At 39.8% G+C, this 17,094-nt stretch overlaps 1 protein-coding gene across 1 annotated transcript; it reads right to left on the reverse strand.

The window, feature by feature from the left end:
• Positions 1 to 8,090: 8,090 nt before the first annotated feature.
• On the reverse strand, positions 8,091 to 9,044 carry LOC102272231 (olfactory receptor 7G2). The gene has a single exon (XM_005907904.2). The coding sequence runs from the start codon at positions 9,042 to 9,044 to the stop codon at positions 8,091 to 8,093; it is 954 nt and encodes a 317-aa protein (XP_005907966.1).
• Between the last annotated feature and the right edge of the window lie 8,050 nt (positions 9,045 to 17,094).

Consider the following 17,094-nt stretch of genomic DNA (forward strand, 5'->3'; position numbering starts at 1 on the left):
TTTCACTATATTGATTCTTCCGATCCATGAACATGGTATATTTCTCCATCTATTATTGTCCTCTTTGATTTCTTTCACCAGTGTTTTATAGTTTTCTATATATAGATCTTTAGTTTCTTTAGGTAGATATATTCCTAAGTATTTTATTCTTTTTGTTGCAATGGTGAATGGAATTGTTTCCTTAATTTCTCTTCCTATTTTCTCATTATTAGTGTATAGGAATGCAAGGGATTTCTGTGTGTTTATTTATATTGTACAACTTTACTATATTCATTGATTAGCTCTAGTAATTTTCTGGTGGAGTCTTTAGGGTTTTCTATGTAGAGGATCATGTCATCTGCAAACAGTGAGAGTTTTACTTCTTCTGGGCCAAAGAACTAAATAGACATTTCTCCAAAGATGACATACAGATGGCTAACAAACACATGAAAAGATGCTCATCATCACTCATTATCAGAGAAATGCAAATCAAAACCACAATGAGGTATCATTTCATGCCAGTCAGAATGGCTGGATCCAAAAGTCTACAGCAATAAATGCTGGAGAGGGTGTGGAAAAAAGGGAACCCTCTTACACTGTTGGTGGGAATGCAAACTAGTACAGCCACTATGGAGAACAGTGTGGAGATTCCTTTAAAAACTGGAAATAGAACTGCCTTATGACCTAGAAATCCCACTGCTGGGCATACACACCAAGGAAACCAGAATTGAAAGAGACACATGTACCCCAATATTCACCACAGCACTGTTTATAATAGCCAGGACATGGAAGCAACCTAGATGTCCATCAGCAGATGAATGGATAAGAAAGCTGTGGTACATATACACAATGGAGTATTACTCAGATATTAAAAAAGAATACATTTGAATCAGTTCTAATGAGGTGGATGAAACTGGAGCCTATTATACAGAGTGAAGTAAGCCAGAAAGAAAAACACCAATACAGTATACTAACACATATATATGGAATTTAGAAAGATGGTAACGATAACCCTGTATGTGAGACAGCAAAAGAGACACAGATGTATAGAACAGTCTTTTGGACTCTGTGGGAGAGGGAGAGGGTGGGGTGATTTGGAAGAATAACATTGAAACATGTATAATATCATATATGAAACGAGTTGCCAGTCCAGGTTTGATGCATGATACTGGATGCTTGGGGCTGGTGCACTGAGATGACCCAGAGGGAGGATACAGGGAGGGAGGCGGGAGGGGGGTTTGGGATGGGGAACATGTGTATACCTGTGGCAGATTCATGTTGATGTATGGCAAAACCAATACAATATTATAAAGTAATTAACCTCCAATTAAAATAAATAAATTTATATTAAAAAAAAAGAAATGTGTGTGCTCAATCATGTCTGATCCCTCGAGACCTCATGAACTGTAGCCCGCCAGGCTCTTCTCTCCATGGAATTCTCCAGGCAAGACTACTGAGTGGGTAGACATTCCCTTCTCCAGGGGATCTTCCCAACCCAGGGATCAAATCCACATTTCCAGCATCTCCTGTGTTGAAAGGCAGATTCTTTATCACTGCACCACCTGCAAAGCCCCTAAAATGAAGAAGACATTGCTGCATTTCTTCTTAATTATTATACAACTTCAAACAAAAAGAAATATAAGAATAAAATTACAAATTCTGTTTATTTATTCATAATTATGAATAAAATTATGAAGGAATTTCATCCCTTAAGCTGGTAACTGGCATATGATTTTTTTTTTAAAAGCTGAGTATGAGTGAAAGGAAAAAACTGAATACATAGGCTCCTAAAACATCCAGATGAAAATAGCAATAATTTGCTAGTATTTAGAAGATAACAAGAATACTACAAGATAACACTAAATGTCAAACATCCTAGAAGGAGTGTCCCTGTAAGCAGAGGTTCTCCCTCTCCTAGTTAGTTAGTTATTGTTAGTGGCTTAGTCATGTCTGACTCTTTGTGACCCCATGGACTGTAGTCCTCCAGGCTTCTCAGTCCATGGAATTCTCCAGGCAAGAATACTGAGTGGATAGCCATATACTTTCTTCAGGGATCTTGAGAGCCCAGGTTCTCCTACACTGCAGGCAGAATCTGAGTCACCAGGGAAGGCCTCTCAGTCTCTGGGGGTGGGGGCCACGGGGGTTGGGGAGGCAGACAAATGTGGTCTTGACAGCCCTTATTGCTTGGAAGAGTACTTAGACTCAGAACTCTGAAATTAGTGGAGTTAATTAATTAATGGAGTTAATTAATGGACTCAGACTCTACTACTTGTTTTATGAAAACAGAAACTTGTCCAACTAAATGAGTAACCTAGTATCCTCATTGAGTAATGGGAATGTTTCCTCTTGAGAAATCTGTATGCAGGTCAAGAAGCAACAGTTAGAACCGGACATGGAACAACGAACTGGTTCCAAATTGGAAAAGGAGTACATCAAGACTGTATATTGTCACCCTGCTTATTTAATTTTCATGCAGAATATATCATGAGAAATGCTGGGCTGGATGAAACACAAGCTGGAATCAGGTTTGCTGGGAGAAGTATCAATAACCTCAGTTATGCAGATGACACCACCCTTATGGCAGGAAGAGAAACGGAACTAAAGAGCCTTTTGATGAAAGTGAAAGAGGAGAGTGAAAAACCTGGCTTAAAACTCAGCATTCAAAAAAGGAAGATCATGGCATCCAGTCCCATAACTTCATGGCAAATAGATGGCGAAATAATGGAAACAGTTCAGTTCACTTCAGTTCAGTCACTCAAATCATGTCCAACTCTTTGCAACCACATGGACTACAGCACACCAGGCTTCCCTATCCATCACCAACTCCTGGAGACTTCTCAAACTCAAGTCCATTGAGTCAGTGATGCCATCCAACCATCCCATCCTCTGTCATCCCGTTGTTGTCCTGCCTTCAGTCGTTCCCAGCATCAGGGTCTTTTCCAATGAGTCAGTTCTTCACATCAAGTGGCCAAACCATTGGAGATTCAGCTTCAGCATCAGTCTTTCCAATGAATATTCAGGACTGAATTCCTTTAGGATTGAGTAGTTGAATCTCCTTGCAGTCCAAGGGACTCTCAAGAGTCTTCTCCAACACTACAGTTCAAAAGTGTCAATTATTTGTTGCTCAGCTTTCTTTATAATCCAACTCTCACATCCATACATGACTACTGGAAAAACCATAGCTTTGACTAGATGGACCTTTGTTGGCAAAGTAATGTCTCTGTTTTTTAACATGCTATCTATGTTTGTCATAGCTTTTCTTCCAAAGAGCAAGCATCTTTTAATTTCATGGCTGCAGTCACCATCTGCAGTGATTTGGGAGCCCCCCAAAATAACGTCTCTCACTGTTTCCATTGTTTCCCCATCTATTTGCCATGAAGTGATGGGACAGGATGCCATGATCTTCCTTTTTTGAATGTTCAGTTTTAAGCCAGCTTTTTCACTCTCCTCTTTCACTTTCATCAAGAGACTCTTTTAGTTCTTCTTCACTTTCTGCCATCTGCGTGTCTGAGGTTATTGTTATTTCTCCAGGCAATCTTGATTCCAGCTTGTGCTTCAACCAGCCTGGCATTTTGCATGATGTACTCTGCATATAAGTTAAATAAGCAGGGTGACAGTATACAGCCTTGACATACTTCTTGCCCTATTTGCAGCCAGTCTGTTGTTCCATGTCCAGTTTTAACTGTTGCTTCTTGACCTGCATACAGATTTCTCAGAAGGCAGGTAAGGAGGTCTGGTATTCCCATCTCTTTCAGAATTTTCCACAGTTTGTGGTGATTCACACAGTCAAAGGCTTTGGCATAGTCAATAAAGCAGAAGTATATGTTTTTTTCTGGAGCTTTCTTGATTTTTTGATGATACAACAGATGTTGACAATTTGATCTCTGGTTCCACTGCCTTTTCTAAATACAGCTTAAACATCTGGAAGTTCATGGTTCACATACTGTTGAAGACTCACTTGGAGAATTTTGAGCATTACTTTGCTAGTGTGTGAGATGAGTGCAATTGTGAGGTAGTTTGAACATTCTTGGCATTGCCTTTCTTTGGGATTGGAATGAAAACCGGCTTTTTCCAGTCCTGTGACCACTGCTGAGTTTTCCAGATTTGCTGGCATATTGAGTGCAGCACTTTAACAGCATCATCTTTCAAGATTTGACATAGCTCAACTGGAATTCCATCACCTCCAGTAGCTTTGTTTGTAGTGATGCTTCCTATGACTTTGCATTCCAGGATGTCTGGCTCTAGATGAGTGATCACACCATTGTGGTTTCTGGGTCATGAAGATCTTTTTTGTATAGTTCTTCTGTGTATTCTTGCCACCTCTTCTTAATAGCTTCTGTTTCTGTTAGTCCCACACTGTTTCTTCCTTTATTGTGCCCATCTTTGCATGAAATGTTCCCTTTGTATCTTTAATTTTCTTGAAGAGATCTCCCATTCTATTGTTTTCCTCTATTTCTTTGCACTGATCATTGAGGAAGGCTTTCTTATCTCTCCTTGCTATTCTTTGGAAATCTGCATTTAAATGGGTATACCTTTCCTTTTCTCCTTTGCCTTTAGCTTCTCTTCTTTTCTCAGCTATTTGTAAGACCTCCTCAGAAACAGTGACAGACTTTATTTTCTTGGGCTCCAAAATCACTGCAAATGGTGACTTCAGCCATGAAATTTAAAGATGTTTACTCCTTGGAAGAAAAGCTATGACCAACCTAGACAGCATATTAAAAAGCAGAGACATTACTCTGCTGACAGAGGTCTGTATAATCTAAACTATGCTTTTTCCACTAGTCATGTATAGATGTGAGAGTTGTACCATAAAGAAAGCTGAGCACTGAAGAATTGACGCTTTTGAACTGTGGTGTTGGAGAAGACTCTTGAGAGTCCCTTGGACTGCAGGGAGATCAAGCCAGTCAGTTCTAAAGGAAATCAACCCTTAATATTCATTGGAAGGACTGATGCTGAAAATTGAAGCTCCAGTACTTTGGCCACCTGATGCAAAGAATCAATGACTCATTAGAAAAGACCCTGATGCTGGGAAAGGTTGAAGGCAGGACAAGAAGGAGATGACAGAGGATGAGATGGTTGGATGACATCACCGACTCAATGGACATGCGTTTGAGCAAGCTCCAGGAGTTGGTGATGGACAGGGAAGCCTGATGTGCTGCAGTACACAGGGTCGCAAAGAGTCTGACATGAATGACTGAACTGAGCTTTTCTAGCATCAGGGTCTTTTCCAATGAGTTGACTGTTTGTATCAGGTGGCCAAAGTGTTGGAGCTTCAGCATCCATCCTTCCAAGGAGTACTCAGGGTTGATTTCCTTTAGGATACACTGGTTTGATCTCCTTGCAGTCCAAAGGTCTCTCAAGAGTCTTCTCCAGCACCACAAATCAAAAGCTTCAATCTTTCCATACTCAGCCTTCTTTATAATCCAAGTTTCACATCTGTACAAGACTACTGGAAAGACCATAGGTTTGACTATGTGGAATTTTGTCAGCAAAGTGATGTCTTTGCTTTTTATTATGCTGTCTAGGTTTGTCATAGCTTTCCCTCCAAGAAGCAAGTGTATTTTAATTTAATTTCATTCATATACTGATATCCTAATATTTAGAATATGACTGTATTTGAGATAAGATCTTTGAAGAGGTAATTTGGTTAAAATGGAATCATTAAGGTGAACCTTAATCCAATGAGAGATTTGCATACATGCATACAGAGGAAAGACCACATGAAGAGAATATGGCCAGCTACAAGCCAAGAAAAATGGCCTCAAAAGAAACCAGTCTTGCTGACACCTTCATCTAGGCTTCCAATCTCCAGAACTGTGACAATAACTTTGTTATTAAGCCACCCAGTCTGTGCTACTCTGCTATGGCAGCACTAGCTTCCTGGGGGCTCAGATGGTAAAGAATGCCTGGGAGACCTGGGTTCAGTCCCTGGATTGGGAAGACCCCCTGGAGAAGGGCATGGCAACCCACTCCAGTATTTTTGCCTGGAGAATTCCCATAGACAGAGGAGCCTGGTGGGCTGCAGTCCATGGGGTCACAAAGAGTCAGACATGACTAAGTGACTAAGCACACAGCACAGCAAACTAATACATTGTACAGACCCCTTCACCACCAGCACAAGATTTAAAGTAAACATCTGAACATTTTATAGCACCCATGTTTGTGAGGGGGAGGATTTCTACTCAGGAGAAAAATGGGTCCTGCCATTATAGAGAGAGTGTATGATCCCAGTGGAAAAAGTCCTTGGTGAGAATTCATACAAACATATATGTGAACATGTCAAAAACAGAGTCAGAGTTTGTTGGGGGTCACGAGGGTCTTGGTTTTAATCTTATGTCTCTCCTCACTGCTTCTACTGTAAGAAATTATAGTGTAACAATATTAAAGAGACTTTGTGTTACCTGGCTGACATCACTGAAGTATGGTGCTTGATATATCTCCCATGGATCTTGAAGGCAGATCTGTCCTTAGAAGGACCAGACAAACTGATTGAGGCAACGGGCTCCAGGTCAAGAAAGATCATCTCTGGAAGGAGGTTCACGTGTCCTTCTTCCTTACTGAGCAAGGACTGTTGAGTGAGGTGGTCACAGGGAGACTCTTGCAATCTCTGCATCCCTGGGGATCAATAACTAAAGCTCCTCATTAGACAAGCTATTTTAGTGTCATGCTGATCCCTGGACCTTCCAGATCAAGACTCTAGAATGGATGAGTTCACGATGGCCAATGTCTGACCCTCTGAGGCAAGGTAGCTGCACACCATCTACTTCTTTCCACTTCTGTTTGGACAGCTTTGTTTCAATCAACATAGGTAGTTAATTCCTTTTCAGAGTTCATATCCACCTTTTCCAATTTTGCCACAATAATTTCATTGTATATTTCCTTTTTCTTAGTTTATTGAGAAATAATTAACACACATCATTGCATAAGTTTGAGGTATACAGCAGATAATTTGATTTACATATATTATGAAGTGATTATCACAACAAGTTCAGCTAACAGTCATAATCAAGAGATACAATAAAAAGACAGAAAAAAGAAGGAAAATACATTTTCTTACTTTCAAGATTAACTACTTTCCTATATATCGTACGTCAGTGTTAACTGTGTCATCATGTTGTACATTGCACCCCTAGTGTTTATTTATCTTTTCTGAGGTGTAAATGATTTACATTATTAGATTAGTTTCAGATGTACAATGTAGTCATTCAAAATTTTTATAAATTAATCTGCATTTAAAGTTATTATATATTTTATGGGGGTATGTGTTGTGTTGGTTTCTGCTGTACAATGAAGTGAATTATCAAATATTGGCTACATTTACAATACAATACATCCCTGTAGCTAATTTATTTTATACATAGTAGTTTGTACCTTTTAAGCCCTTGCCAATTTCTTGCCTCTCCTACCTTCTTCTTCCCACTAGTAACAACTGGGTGGTTCTCAATATCTGTGAGTCTGTTTAATTTTGTTACATCCACTCATGCATTTTATTTTTTAGATTTCACATGTAAGTGATAGCATACTTTATTTGTCTTTCTCTCTGTGACTAATTTCACTATTATAGTAACCCCCAAGTCCATTCATGCTGTAGCAAATGGCAATATTTCATTCCTGTCTATGGCTGAGTAATATTGCATATATATATATGCAATATATATACATACAATATATATTGCATGTATATATACATGCAATATATATACATGAAAGTGTGAAATTGTTAGTCTCTCAGTTGTGTCTGACTCTTTGTGACCCCATGCACTGTAGCTCACCATGTGCCTCTGTTCATGGGATTTCCCAGGCAAGAATACTGGAGTGGGTTGCCATTTCCTTCTCCAGGGGATCTTCCTGACCCAGGGATTGAACCTGGGTCTCCTTTATTGCAGGAGTTTTCTTATATGTATTATTTATATATAACTCATTTATATACATATATTCAATTACCCATTACATATTCTTGCCTCTTTTGTTGGATATCAATGATCCACATATGATCTATGCTACAGAATGTCCATGCACACTTGAAAAAAATGTATATTCTGCCACTTACAAATGGAATATTCTACATATATCTATTAACTATTATTTTGCCTCGTTCTATAAACACAAGGCTAAGGTAGATGGCACAACCACAGAAAAGAAGATGTCCCATTGATGAGTTTTCTCAAGGCTCCCTTCATGTCCCTGTTTCTCAGGCTGTAGATAAAAGGGTTCATCATCTGAGAAACCACAATGTACATAACTGAAGCCACTGCAGTCTTCCTGGATGAGCCAGTCAGGATAGAACTTATATAAACTCCAAAACCTGTCCCATAGAATAAGGAAACAACTGACAAGTGAGACCCACAGGTGGAAAAAGCTTTCAGCTTTGCACCCGCTGATGGCATTCTCAAAACAGAGGAGACAATTTGAGTATAAGAGAAAATGATGCCAGAGAGGGGAACGACACCAAATATGCTACCCACCAAATATAACAAAAGGTCATTGATGTGGGTATCAGAACATGTTAGCTTGACAACCTGAGCAAGTTCACAGAAAAAGTGAGGGATTTCCAGGTTCTTACAAAAGGACAGCCGCAATGCTGTCAGACTGAGGAGCAGAGCATTCAGAATGCTTAGCAACAGTGAGAATATAATCAGCAGGCCACAGGTTTGTGGGTTCATGATAATTGAGTATCTTAAAGGGTGACAAATGGCCACATAACGGTCATAAGCCATGACAGTAAGGAGAAAATTTTCCAGAAAGGCAAAAACCATGACGAAGCACATCTGGGTGAGGCAGCCTGAATATGTGATGCTCTGATTTTGTGCTTGGATGTTGACCAGCATTTTGGGGATCGTGGCTGTGCTCATGCAGATGTCAGTAAAGGACAGGTTGGAGAGGAAGAAGTACATGGGGGTGTGGATGTGGGGGTCACAGCTGACAGCCAGGATGATGAGCAGGTTTCCCAGGAGAGTGATCAGGTACATGGACAGAAACAGGAAGATGTGGAGCTGTAGTTCTGGATCATCTGTCAATCCCAGGAGATAAAAATTGGAAACATCTGTTTGATTTCTGGTTTCCATATTGTTGATGAATCTGAAGGAAAAATGGAGTGAAAATAAAATAAAATGAAGGGTCCCCAGGTGAGCAGCAGCAGCCCTTGGGAACTGATTAGAACTGCAAATTCTTGGTATCACTGTAGGTTTACTGCTGATAAACTCTAGGGGCAAGGGCCAGAAATTCAAGTTTCAACAAACCCACCAGATGAATTTGATATATGATAAAGTTTGAAAAAACAGTGCTTAAATTTGAACATAAAGAAATAAAATTTTATGTATATTGTAAATCCAAGAGATCATTTAAATATTTCCCTTTGCTAATTTTCCCCTCCATCATCACATTTCACACTTTGTTGACTTTTATTTTTATTGATCACCAACAGCCCTGGGATTTCTTTGGAAGGAATGATGCTAAGGCTGAAACTCCAGTACTTTGGCCACTTCATGCGAAGAGTTGACTCATTGGAAAAGACTCTGATGCTGGGAGGGATTGGGGGAAGGAGGAGAAGGGGACGACAGAGGATGAGATGGCTGGATTGCATCACCGACTCGATGGACGTAAGTCTGAGTGAACTCCAGGAGTTGGTGATGGACAGGGAGGCCTGGTGTGCTGCGATTCATGGGTTCACAAAGAGTCGGACACTACTGAGTGACTGAACTGAACTGAACTGAACACTTTTTCACACCTTGTGCCAAATGCTGAGACTGAAATAAAGAATAAAATGTGACATTTCCTTCAGAATCATTTCTTGCCTCAAACACGCAGAAAGATGAGAATGCATATATCTAATCTGTCTTGTGGAGTGTGGTGCCCGAACTTAACATACCTCAAAATGACTTGAGGGGCTTATCAGATTATAGATGGGTTATCAGATCTAAGTTACATTTATCATATCTGAGTTATAATATATCTCTATTCATCCATGCGAACACTTAGGTAAGATGAGGTTATATCAAGGTTATGAAATACACAGTGGATAGAAAATATTAAGTCTGAGCTCAGATCTTCTCACCACTGAGTTGACTCTGGATAGTATAGAATTAGCATTCCCAAACCAACACTCAGATTTTATAATTTCCCTTTAACAGTTTAATATTTTCATCTTGAAAACATGCCAGATCTTTTCTCCTGCCTATAATATATGTTCGTCTCTACCCATGAAGTATTGTGTAACAGGTCACGGCATCTATACAGGTATATGCTCTGCACCTGAGCAAAGACTAGAAATGACATATATCCTCACCCATAACAATTTTTTACTTGACCTTTTCATAAAACCAGATCTTTATTTCTGGTAGTTTATAAATGTCAAAAGTAAGATTCATTTACAATAGTAACAAAATAGAATACTTTTAGAAAAGATGTTGATTATGTTTGAGTTTGATGTTTTATTGTGTCAATTTTCACTTTAAAAAAGAAAATGTCATGTAGATTCCTTCATGATATGCAACTCATCTGCATTAGCAATTAATTCTAACAGAAGCTGGACAAATATCACATTCTGTGTTTCATCCTAGGGGGATTTCTTCCCCTAAGATGATAGGTGAGATATCATTAAAAAAAAAAAAAAAAGCTAGATGAGAGAGAATTAAATGCATAAGCTTCAAAAAATAGATTAAAATAGCAAAGATTTGGGCTTCCCAGTTGGCTCAGTGGTTAAGAATCTGCCTGCCAAAGCAGGAGCTGTAGGAGACGCGGGTTTGATCTCTGGATTGGGAAGATCCCTTGGAAGAGGAAATGGCAAGCCACTCCAATATTCTTGCCTGGGAAATCCCATGGACAGAGGAGCCTGGTGGGCTACAGTGCATAGGGTCACAAAGAGTCAGACACAACTGAAGAGACAGCATGCCTGCAGAGCAACAATTTTTGGTCCTTAGAAGACAGGAAACTACAAGATAAGACAGATATATGACACTTCAAAAATATTCAGGCATTGAAACTTCCCTAGTGATCTACCTCCTAATGTAGGCAAGGTGGGTTCCATCCCTGGTCTTGGAACTAAGATACATCATGCCATGCGGCAACTAAGCCTGTGCACCATAACTCCTGAGCCCAAAGCCTCTAGAGGCTCCTGTTGCAACAAGCAAAGTTTGTGCACCACAGGGAAAAGCCCACATGCCACAACTAGCAACAAAGAGTCCAGCACTGCAGCAAAGACCCAGTGAAGGCAAAATAAAAATTGTATAGCTGAGCACCAAAGAATTGATGCCTTCAAACTGTGGTGCTGGAGAAGACTCTTAAGAGTCCCCTGGACAGCAGGGAGATCAAACCAGTGAGTCCTAACGAAAATCAACACTAAATATTCATTGGAAGCTCTGATGCTGAAGCTGAAGCTCCAATACTTTGGTCATCTGATGGAGTCAACTGGTTGGAAAAGATCCTGATGCTGGGAAAGATTGAGGGCAAAAGGAGAAGAGGATGGCAGAGGATGAGATGGTCAGATAGCATCACTGACTCAATGGACATGAGCAAATTCCAGGAGATGGTGAAGGACAGGGAAGCTTGGAGTGCTGCAGTCCATGGGATCACAAAGAGTTGGATACGACTGAGTGACTGAACAACAACATATATATTCAGGCACCCTACAGGATTATAAAACAATAGTCTTCCGCAGTTGGGGGAGACAGATGTGGCTATGTCAGTCCTTATTAGCTGGTATATTATTTAGGCTCAAATACTATGAACTTAATCCAGGACCAGTACTTTCTTTGAGAATTCAAAAATTGTTCAACTGTGTAAGAAACTTCAATGTACTCATTTGTTTAGTGGGAGCTATTATAAAATATTATGGAATATTGAAATGATGAGAAATGAATAAAGAGCCATCAGCATAATACTCAGCATATGAGACCTTTGTACTCACCTATCCTATTTTAAAATTTTCTTCATGAACAAAGGCACCTGTCTCATTACACTCCTAGGAAGGAAGCCGTGATCAGATTAAAAGAATACAATAGAAAGGGGGAATGAATATTGTTCCATGGCAACTGAAAATTTCAGAGATGTGTTATGAGCTTAAAATCTAGTTAGAAATCATTATCACATAGAAAAGATATGAAGGAAATATTGATGATATCCATGTTCATTGGCCATGGACACATGATGAAATAGATAGAAATTGAAATAAATGATAAAATAAATCAGATACTCAAATCAGTACCAATTATGAAAATGGTAAGATAAATTTTTTAATGACAAAGCCTACAATTTTAGAAAATTTAAAATATATATTGAACACTTACAAGTAATAATCCACAACAAATATAAACCTGGAGGATTATTCAAGCAAATAAATACAGAAATAAGTACAAGCAGCATTCCCATCTTGTGAAAAGTACCAAATTCCCACACATCACAGTCCTCATTCTAGGTGTTTTATTGCAATAAATAACACAGACGTATATGGAGTCCCCATATCATGTGTTAGAAAATCTTGATGCTTTTCCTTTCTCAAGAGAACCACTAAATGAATTACATTATACATTATTCTTCAACAATTTTTACTGTAAGCAGGTTTATTGTTTTGTGAACAATTGCATTGTACTGCATTTTGAAGTTTTATATAGTTAGGACCACATGCTGCTGCTGCTAAGTCATTTCAGTCGTGTCCGACTCTGTGCGACCCCATAGACGGCAGCCCACCAGGCTCCCGCATCCCTGGGATTCTCCAGGCAAGAACACTAGAGTGGGTTGCCATTTCCTTCTCCAATGCATGAAAGTGAAAAGTGAAAGTGAAGTCGCTCAGTCATGTCCGACTCTTAGCGACCCCATGGACTGCAGCCTACCAGGCTCCTCCATCCATGGGGTTTTCCAGGCAAGAGTACTGGAGTGGGCTGCCATTGCCTTCTCCTAGTATATGTCATTTACAATTGGTGTTCTTGTGTAATTTACCTTCTCTTTGTTGTTGATATTTTTAATCGCTTTTCATTAATTTTAATTACCAGAGAGTATTTCACTATGTTGTTGTGTGTGTGCTCAGTCATGCAGTCGTGGCCAACTCTTTGAAACCCCATGGACTGTAGTCCCTCAGGCTCCTGTGTCCATGGGGATTCTCAAAGCAAGAATATTGGAGTGGGTTGCCATTTCCTCCTCCAGGGGATCTTCCCAACCAGTGATCAAAACCAAGTCTCCCACATTGCAGGCAGATTTTAAGACTATATTATTACATCATACTTTATTTCTCTGTTTCCTAACTCATAGGTGTTATGGTTAATACATTTGTCTTACATATGTTTGTGAACACATGCACAATATAAAACAATGCAAGGGGGAACACTATCACATTCAAGATGATTTTGACTCTCAGGAGGAGGGAATAAGATCTGAAGGGGATACAAAATGGATGCCTTTTGTATGTGTATTATTTTCTTACATTATATTTAAGACCTGAAGTTGGGAACAGAATGTCACCATTTTAAAGTTTCAAAGGAGTTTAAGGATTGTTATATTTTTTAAAAGGTGTTATACTATCTTTGCTGTCCATGTATCACATTCTTGCAAATTTTATAGATACAGGTTTTCTAGGAGGACAGCCAGCTAAGGCTCCATGTGTCTCTACTTATCCCTTGTGTCTTTGCAGCCCAAGTACAGCAATAAAGCAAACGAACTTCTGTGCAGTGGTATTTGAAGAACCAGAAAGGGAAATAAAGGAAAAACTGACCAAATCTCTTCCCCACAACCACCACGGCATTCAAGCAAATGTCAGAAAGTTTTGTGAGGCATCAGGTTTGAGAAAGACATATTTCTGCTTAGGAGAATAAAGAGTATATAAAGACTTCTTCCATTTTTAGAGGAAATAGAAGACCAGCAGATTGAGAACTGGGTGAGCATTGGTACAAACTTGTCAACAAAAAGACAGGTTGTCTGGAATCTCATAGGACACTTCATTCTGACCATTACATGCTTGGACTCTGCTCATTGTGTCCCTTAGAAAAATTTTTAGTAAAACACCTTTTCCTGTTACCAAAAAAAAAAAAAACAAATCATTAACTAAGGGACTTTACCTGACTGGCATCAGTGTGTAACAGTGCTTGACATGACATGATGCTCGGATATTGGAGACAGACGAACTGTCCTCAGGAAGGGCAGACAGAGCATGTGAGACCTTGAACTCCTAGTCAAGAAGGATCACCTCTGAAAGCTGGTTCAGGTGTGCCTTTCCTAGGAAGGCAAGGGCTGTTTCATATCACAGGCTGACGGCTAACTATAGCTATACCCCTGGGGATCAATAACCAAATTCCTCATTAGACAAATATTTTTGGTGCCATTCTGATCCCTGGGCTGTACAAATCCTTAAAGACCACAGCAGTACAAGAGAGAATTTCATGATGGATAATCCTTGACCTTCTTAGGCCAAGTGTACGCCATGTATTCTATCCACCCATTCATATACACCTGCATTTCACATATAAACATTCATTTCCTAATTAATTCCAGGCTTCCTTCCTATTGTTTGCTGGGGGAGGGGGGGTGGACACGGAATTTTGTTTTATTTATTTATTTTTTCGTGGGAAGGCATTATATTTTAAATATAGCAATGTGAACCTGTTAATCCCAAACTCCCAATCTATTCCTTATTAATGTTACATACAAAGGCATCTCTATTTAATTTATAAAATCAGAAAGCCTGATTCCAATTTTAAGTGTAGAAACCTATTTTACATATTGGCCAAATAATATATTTATAAACAATTAAGATATCAGAGATCAAATTGCCAACATTTGGAGGATCATAGAGAAAGCAAGGGAATTTCAGAAAAACATCTATTCTGTTTCACTATAGCCTTTGACTGTGTGTATCATAACAAACTGTGAAAAGCTCTTAAAGAGATGGGAATACCAGACCATCTTATCTGTCTCCTAAGAAACCTGTATGCAGGTCAAGAAGCAACAGTTATAACCCTGTATGGAACAACTGATTGGTTCAAGATTGAGAAAGGAGTAAGACAGGGCTGTCTGTTGTCACCCTGTTTGTTTAACCTATACACTGAGCACATCATGAGAAATGCCAGGTTGGATGAGTTACAAGCTGGAATCAAGATATGCAGATGATACCACTCTAATGGCAGAAAGTGAAGAGGAACTAAACAGCCTCTTGATGAAGGTGAAGAAGGAGGGTGAAAAAGCTGGTTTAAAGCTAAATATTAAAAATCTAAGATCATGGCATCCAGCTGCATTACTTCATGGCAAATAGAAGAGGAAAAGGTAGAAGTAGTGACAGATTTCCCCTTCCTGGGCTCTAAAATCACTGCGGATGATGGCTGCAGCCATGAAACCAGAAGACAATTGTTTTTTGGCGGGAAAGCTATGACAAATCTAGACAGGGTGTTGAAAAGCAAAGACATTACTCTGTTGACAAAGGTCCGTATAATCAAGGCTATGATCTTCCCAGTGGCCACATATGGTTGTGAGAGCTGGATGGTAAAGAAGGCAGAGCGCCAAAGAATTGATGCCTTCAAACTGCGGTGCTGGAGAAGATTCCTGAAAGTCTCTTGGACAGCAAGAAGATCAAACTAGTCAGTCTTAAGAAAAATCAATTCTGAATACTCATTAGAAGAACTGATGCTGGAGATGAAGCTCCCATATTTTGGTCATCTGATGTGAACAGCCGACTCATTGGAAAAGTCCCTGATGCTGGGAAAGATTGAGGGCAGAAGGAGAAGAGGGCATCAGAAGATGAGATGGATGGGTGGCATCACCAATGAAATGGACATGAACTTGGGCAAACTTTGGGAGACGGTGAGGGACAGGGAGGCCTGGTGTGCTGCAGTCCATGGGGTCAAAAAGAGTCAGACATGACTGGGTGACTTAACAACAACAACAACAACAACAAGATGTTGTAACATTCAAACAATTAGAGATATTTCATCTTTAGATACATTGATGTTTTCTTAATTTTTGTTGTCTGTATTTTACCCAGCAAAATCTAATCTATTCTCAGTGATGTATTGTGACTGTGATCAGTATATACAGATTTCATAATCTCTTTTTAGACTTTAATAACCAATCTTTCCAATTTTTACACAATAGAGTCAATGTATTTTCCTTTAATTGAATTGTAGTTCTTCATTTTCAGTTGTATTGTGATAAAAAACAAATCACTGAAAGGCACTAGTGTGCAGTTTTGTCTATTAGTTCACATGAGATTTCATCCATTACTTGAGTTGTGAATGGTGCTCCATTCAATATTCACTTAAAAACATTTTTCTTTAGAAACTTCAGTATTTTCCTTTGTTCGTTAATTTATCTTCATTCTAACTCTTTCTATATGAATTTACTTTTTTAATTTTAATTTTATATTTTAAAAGTTTTATTGGAATATAGTCGATTTACAAAGTTGTGTCAGTTTCAGGCGTACAGCTGCTGCCGCTAAGTTGCTTCAGTTGTGTCCGACTCTGTGTGACCCCATAGATGGCAGCCCACCAGGCTGCTCTGTACAGCAAAGTGATTCAATTATATCAGAGCATTGAATTCAGAAGGTTGGGTATGGCACTCAAAAATGTGCCCTTCTAGGGCTTCCCTTGGAGAAGGCAATGGCACCCCACTCCAGTACTCTTGCCTGGAAAATCCCATGGGCGGAGGAGCCTGGTAGGCTGCAGTCCATGGGGTCACTAAGAGTCAGACATGACTGAGCGACTTCACTTTCACTTTTCACTTTCATGCATCGAAGGAAATGGCAACCCACTCCAGTGTTCTTGCCTGGAGAATCCCAGGGACCGGGGAGCCTGGTAGGCTGCCGTCTATGGGGTCACACAGAGTCAGACACGACTGAAGTGACTTAGCAGCAGCAGCAGGGCTTCCCTGGTGGTCCAGTGGTAAAGAATACGCCTGCCAGTGCAGGAGACACAGGTTTGATCCCTGATCCAGGAAGATTCCACATGCTGTGGAACAACTAAGCCCATGCACTACAACTACCGAGCCTGTGGTATACAGCTTGGAAGCCACAACAATTGAACCCAAGTGCTGCAGCTACTGAAGCCTGTGTGCCATAGAGCCTGTGCTCTGCAGCAACAGAAGCCACTGCAATGAGAAGCCTGAGCACCACAACTAGAGAGTAGCCCCTGTTCACTGCAA

Source organism: Bos mutus, chromosome 7 (genome assembly GCF_027580195.1).
Source record: "Bos mutus isolate GX-2022 chromosome 7, NWIPB_WYAK_1.1, whole genome shotgun sequence".
Classification (NCBI taxonomy): Eukaryota; Metazoa; Chordata; class Mammalia; order Artiodactyla; family Bovidae; genus Bos; species Bos mutus.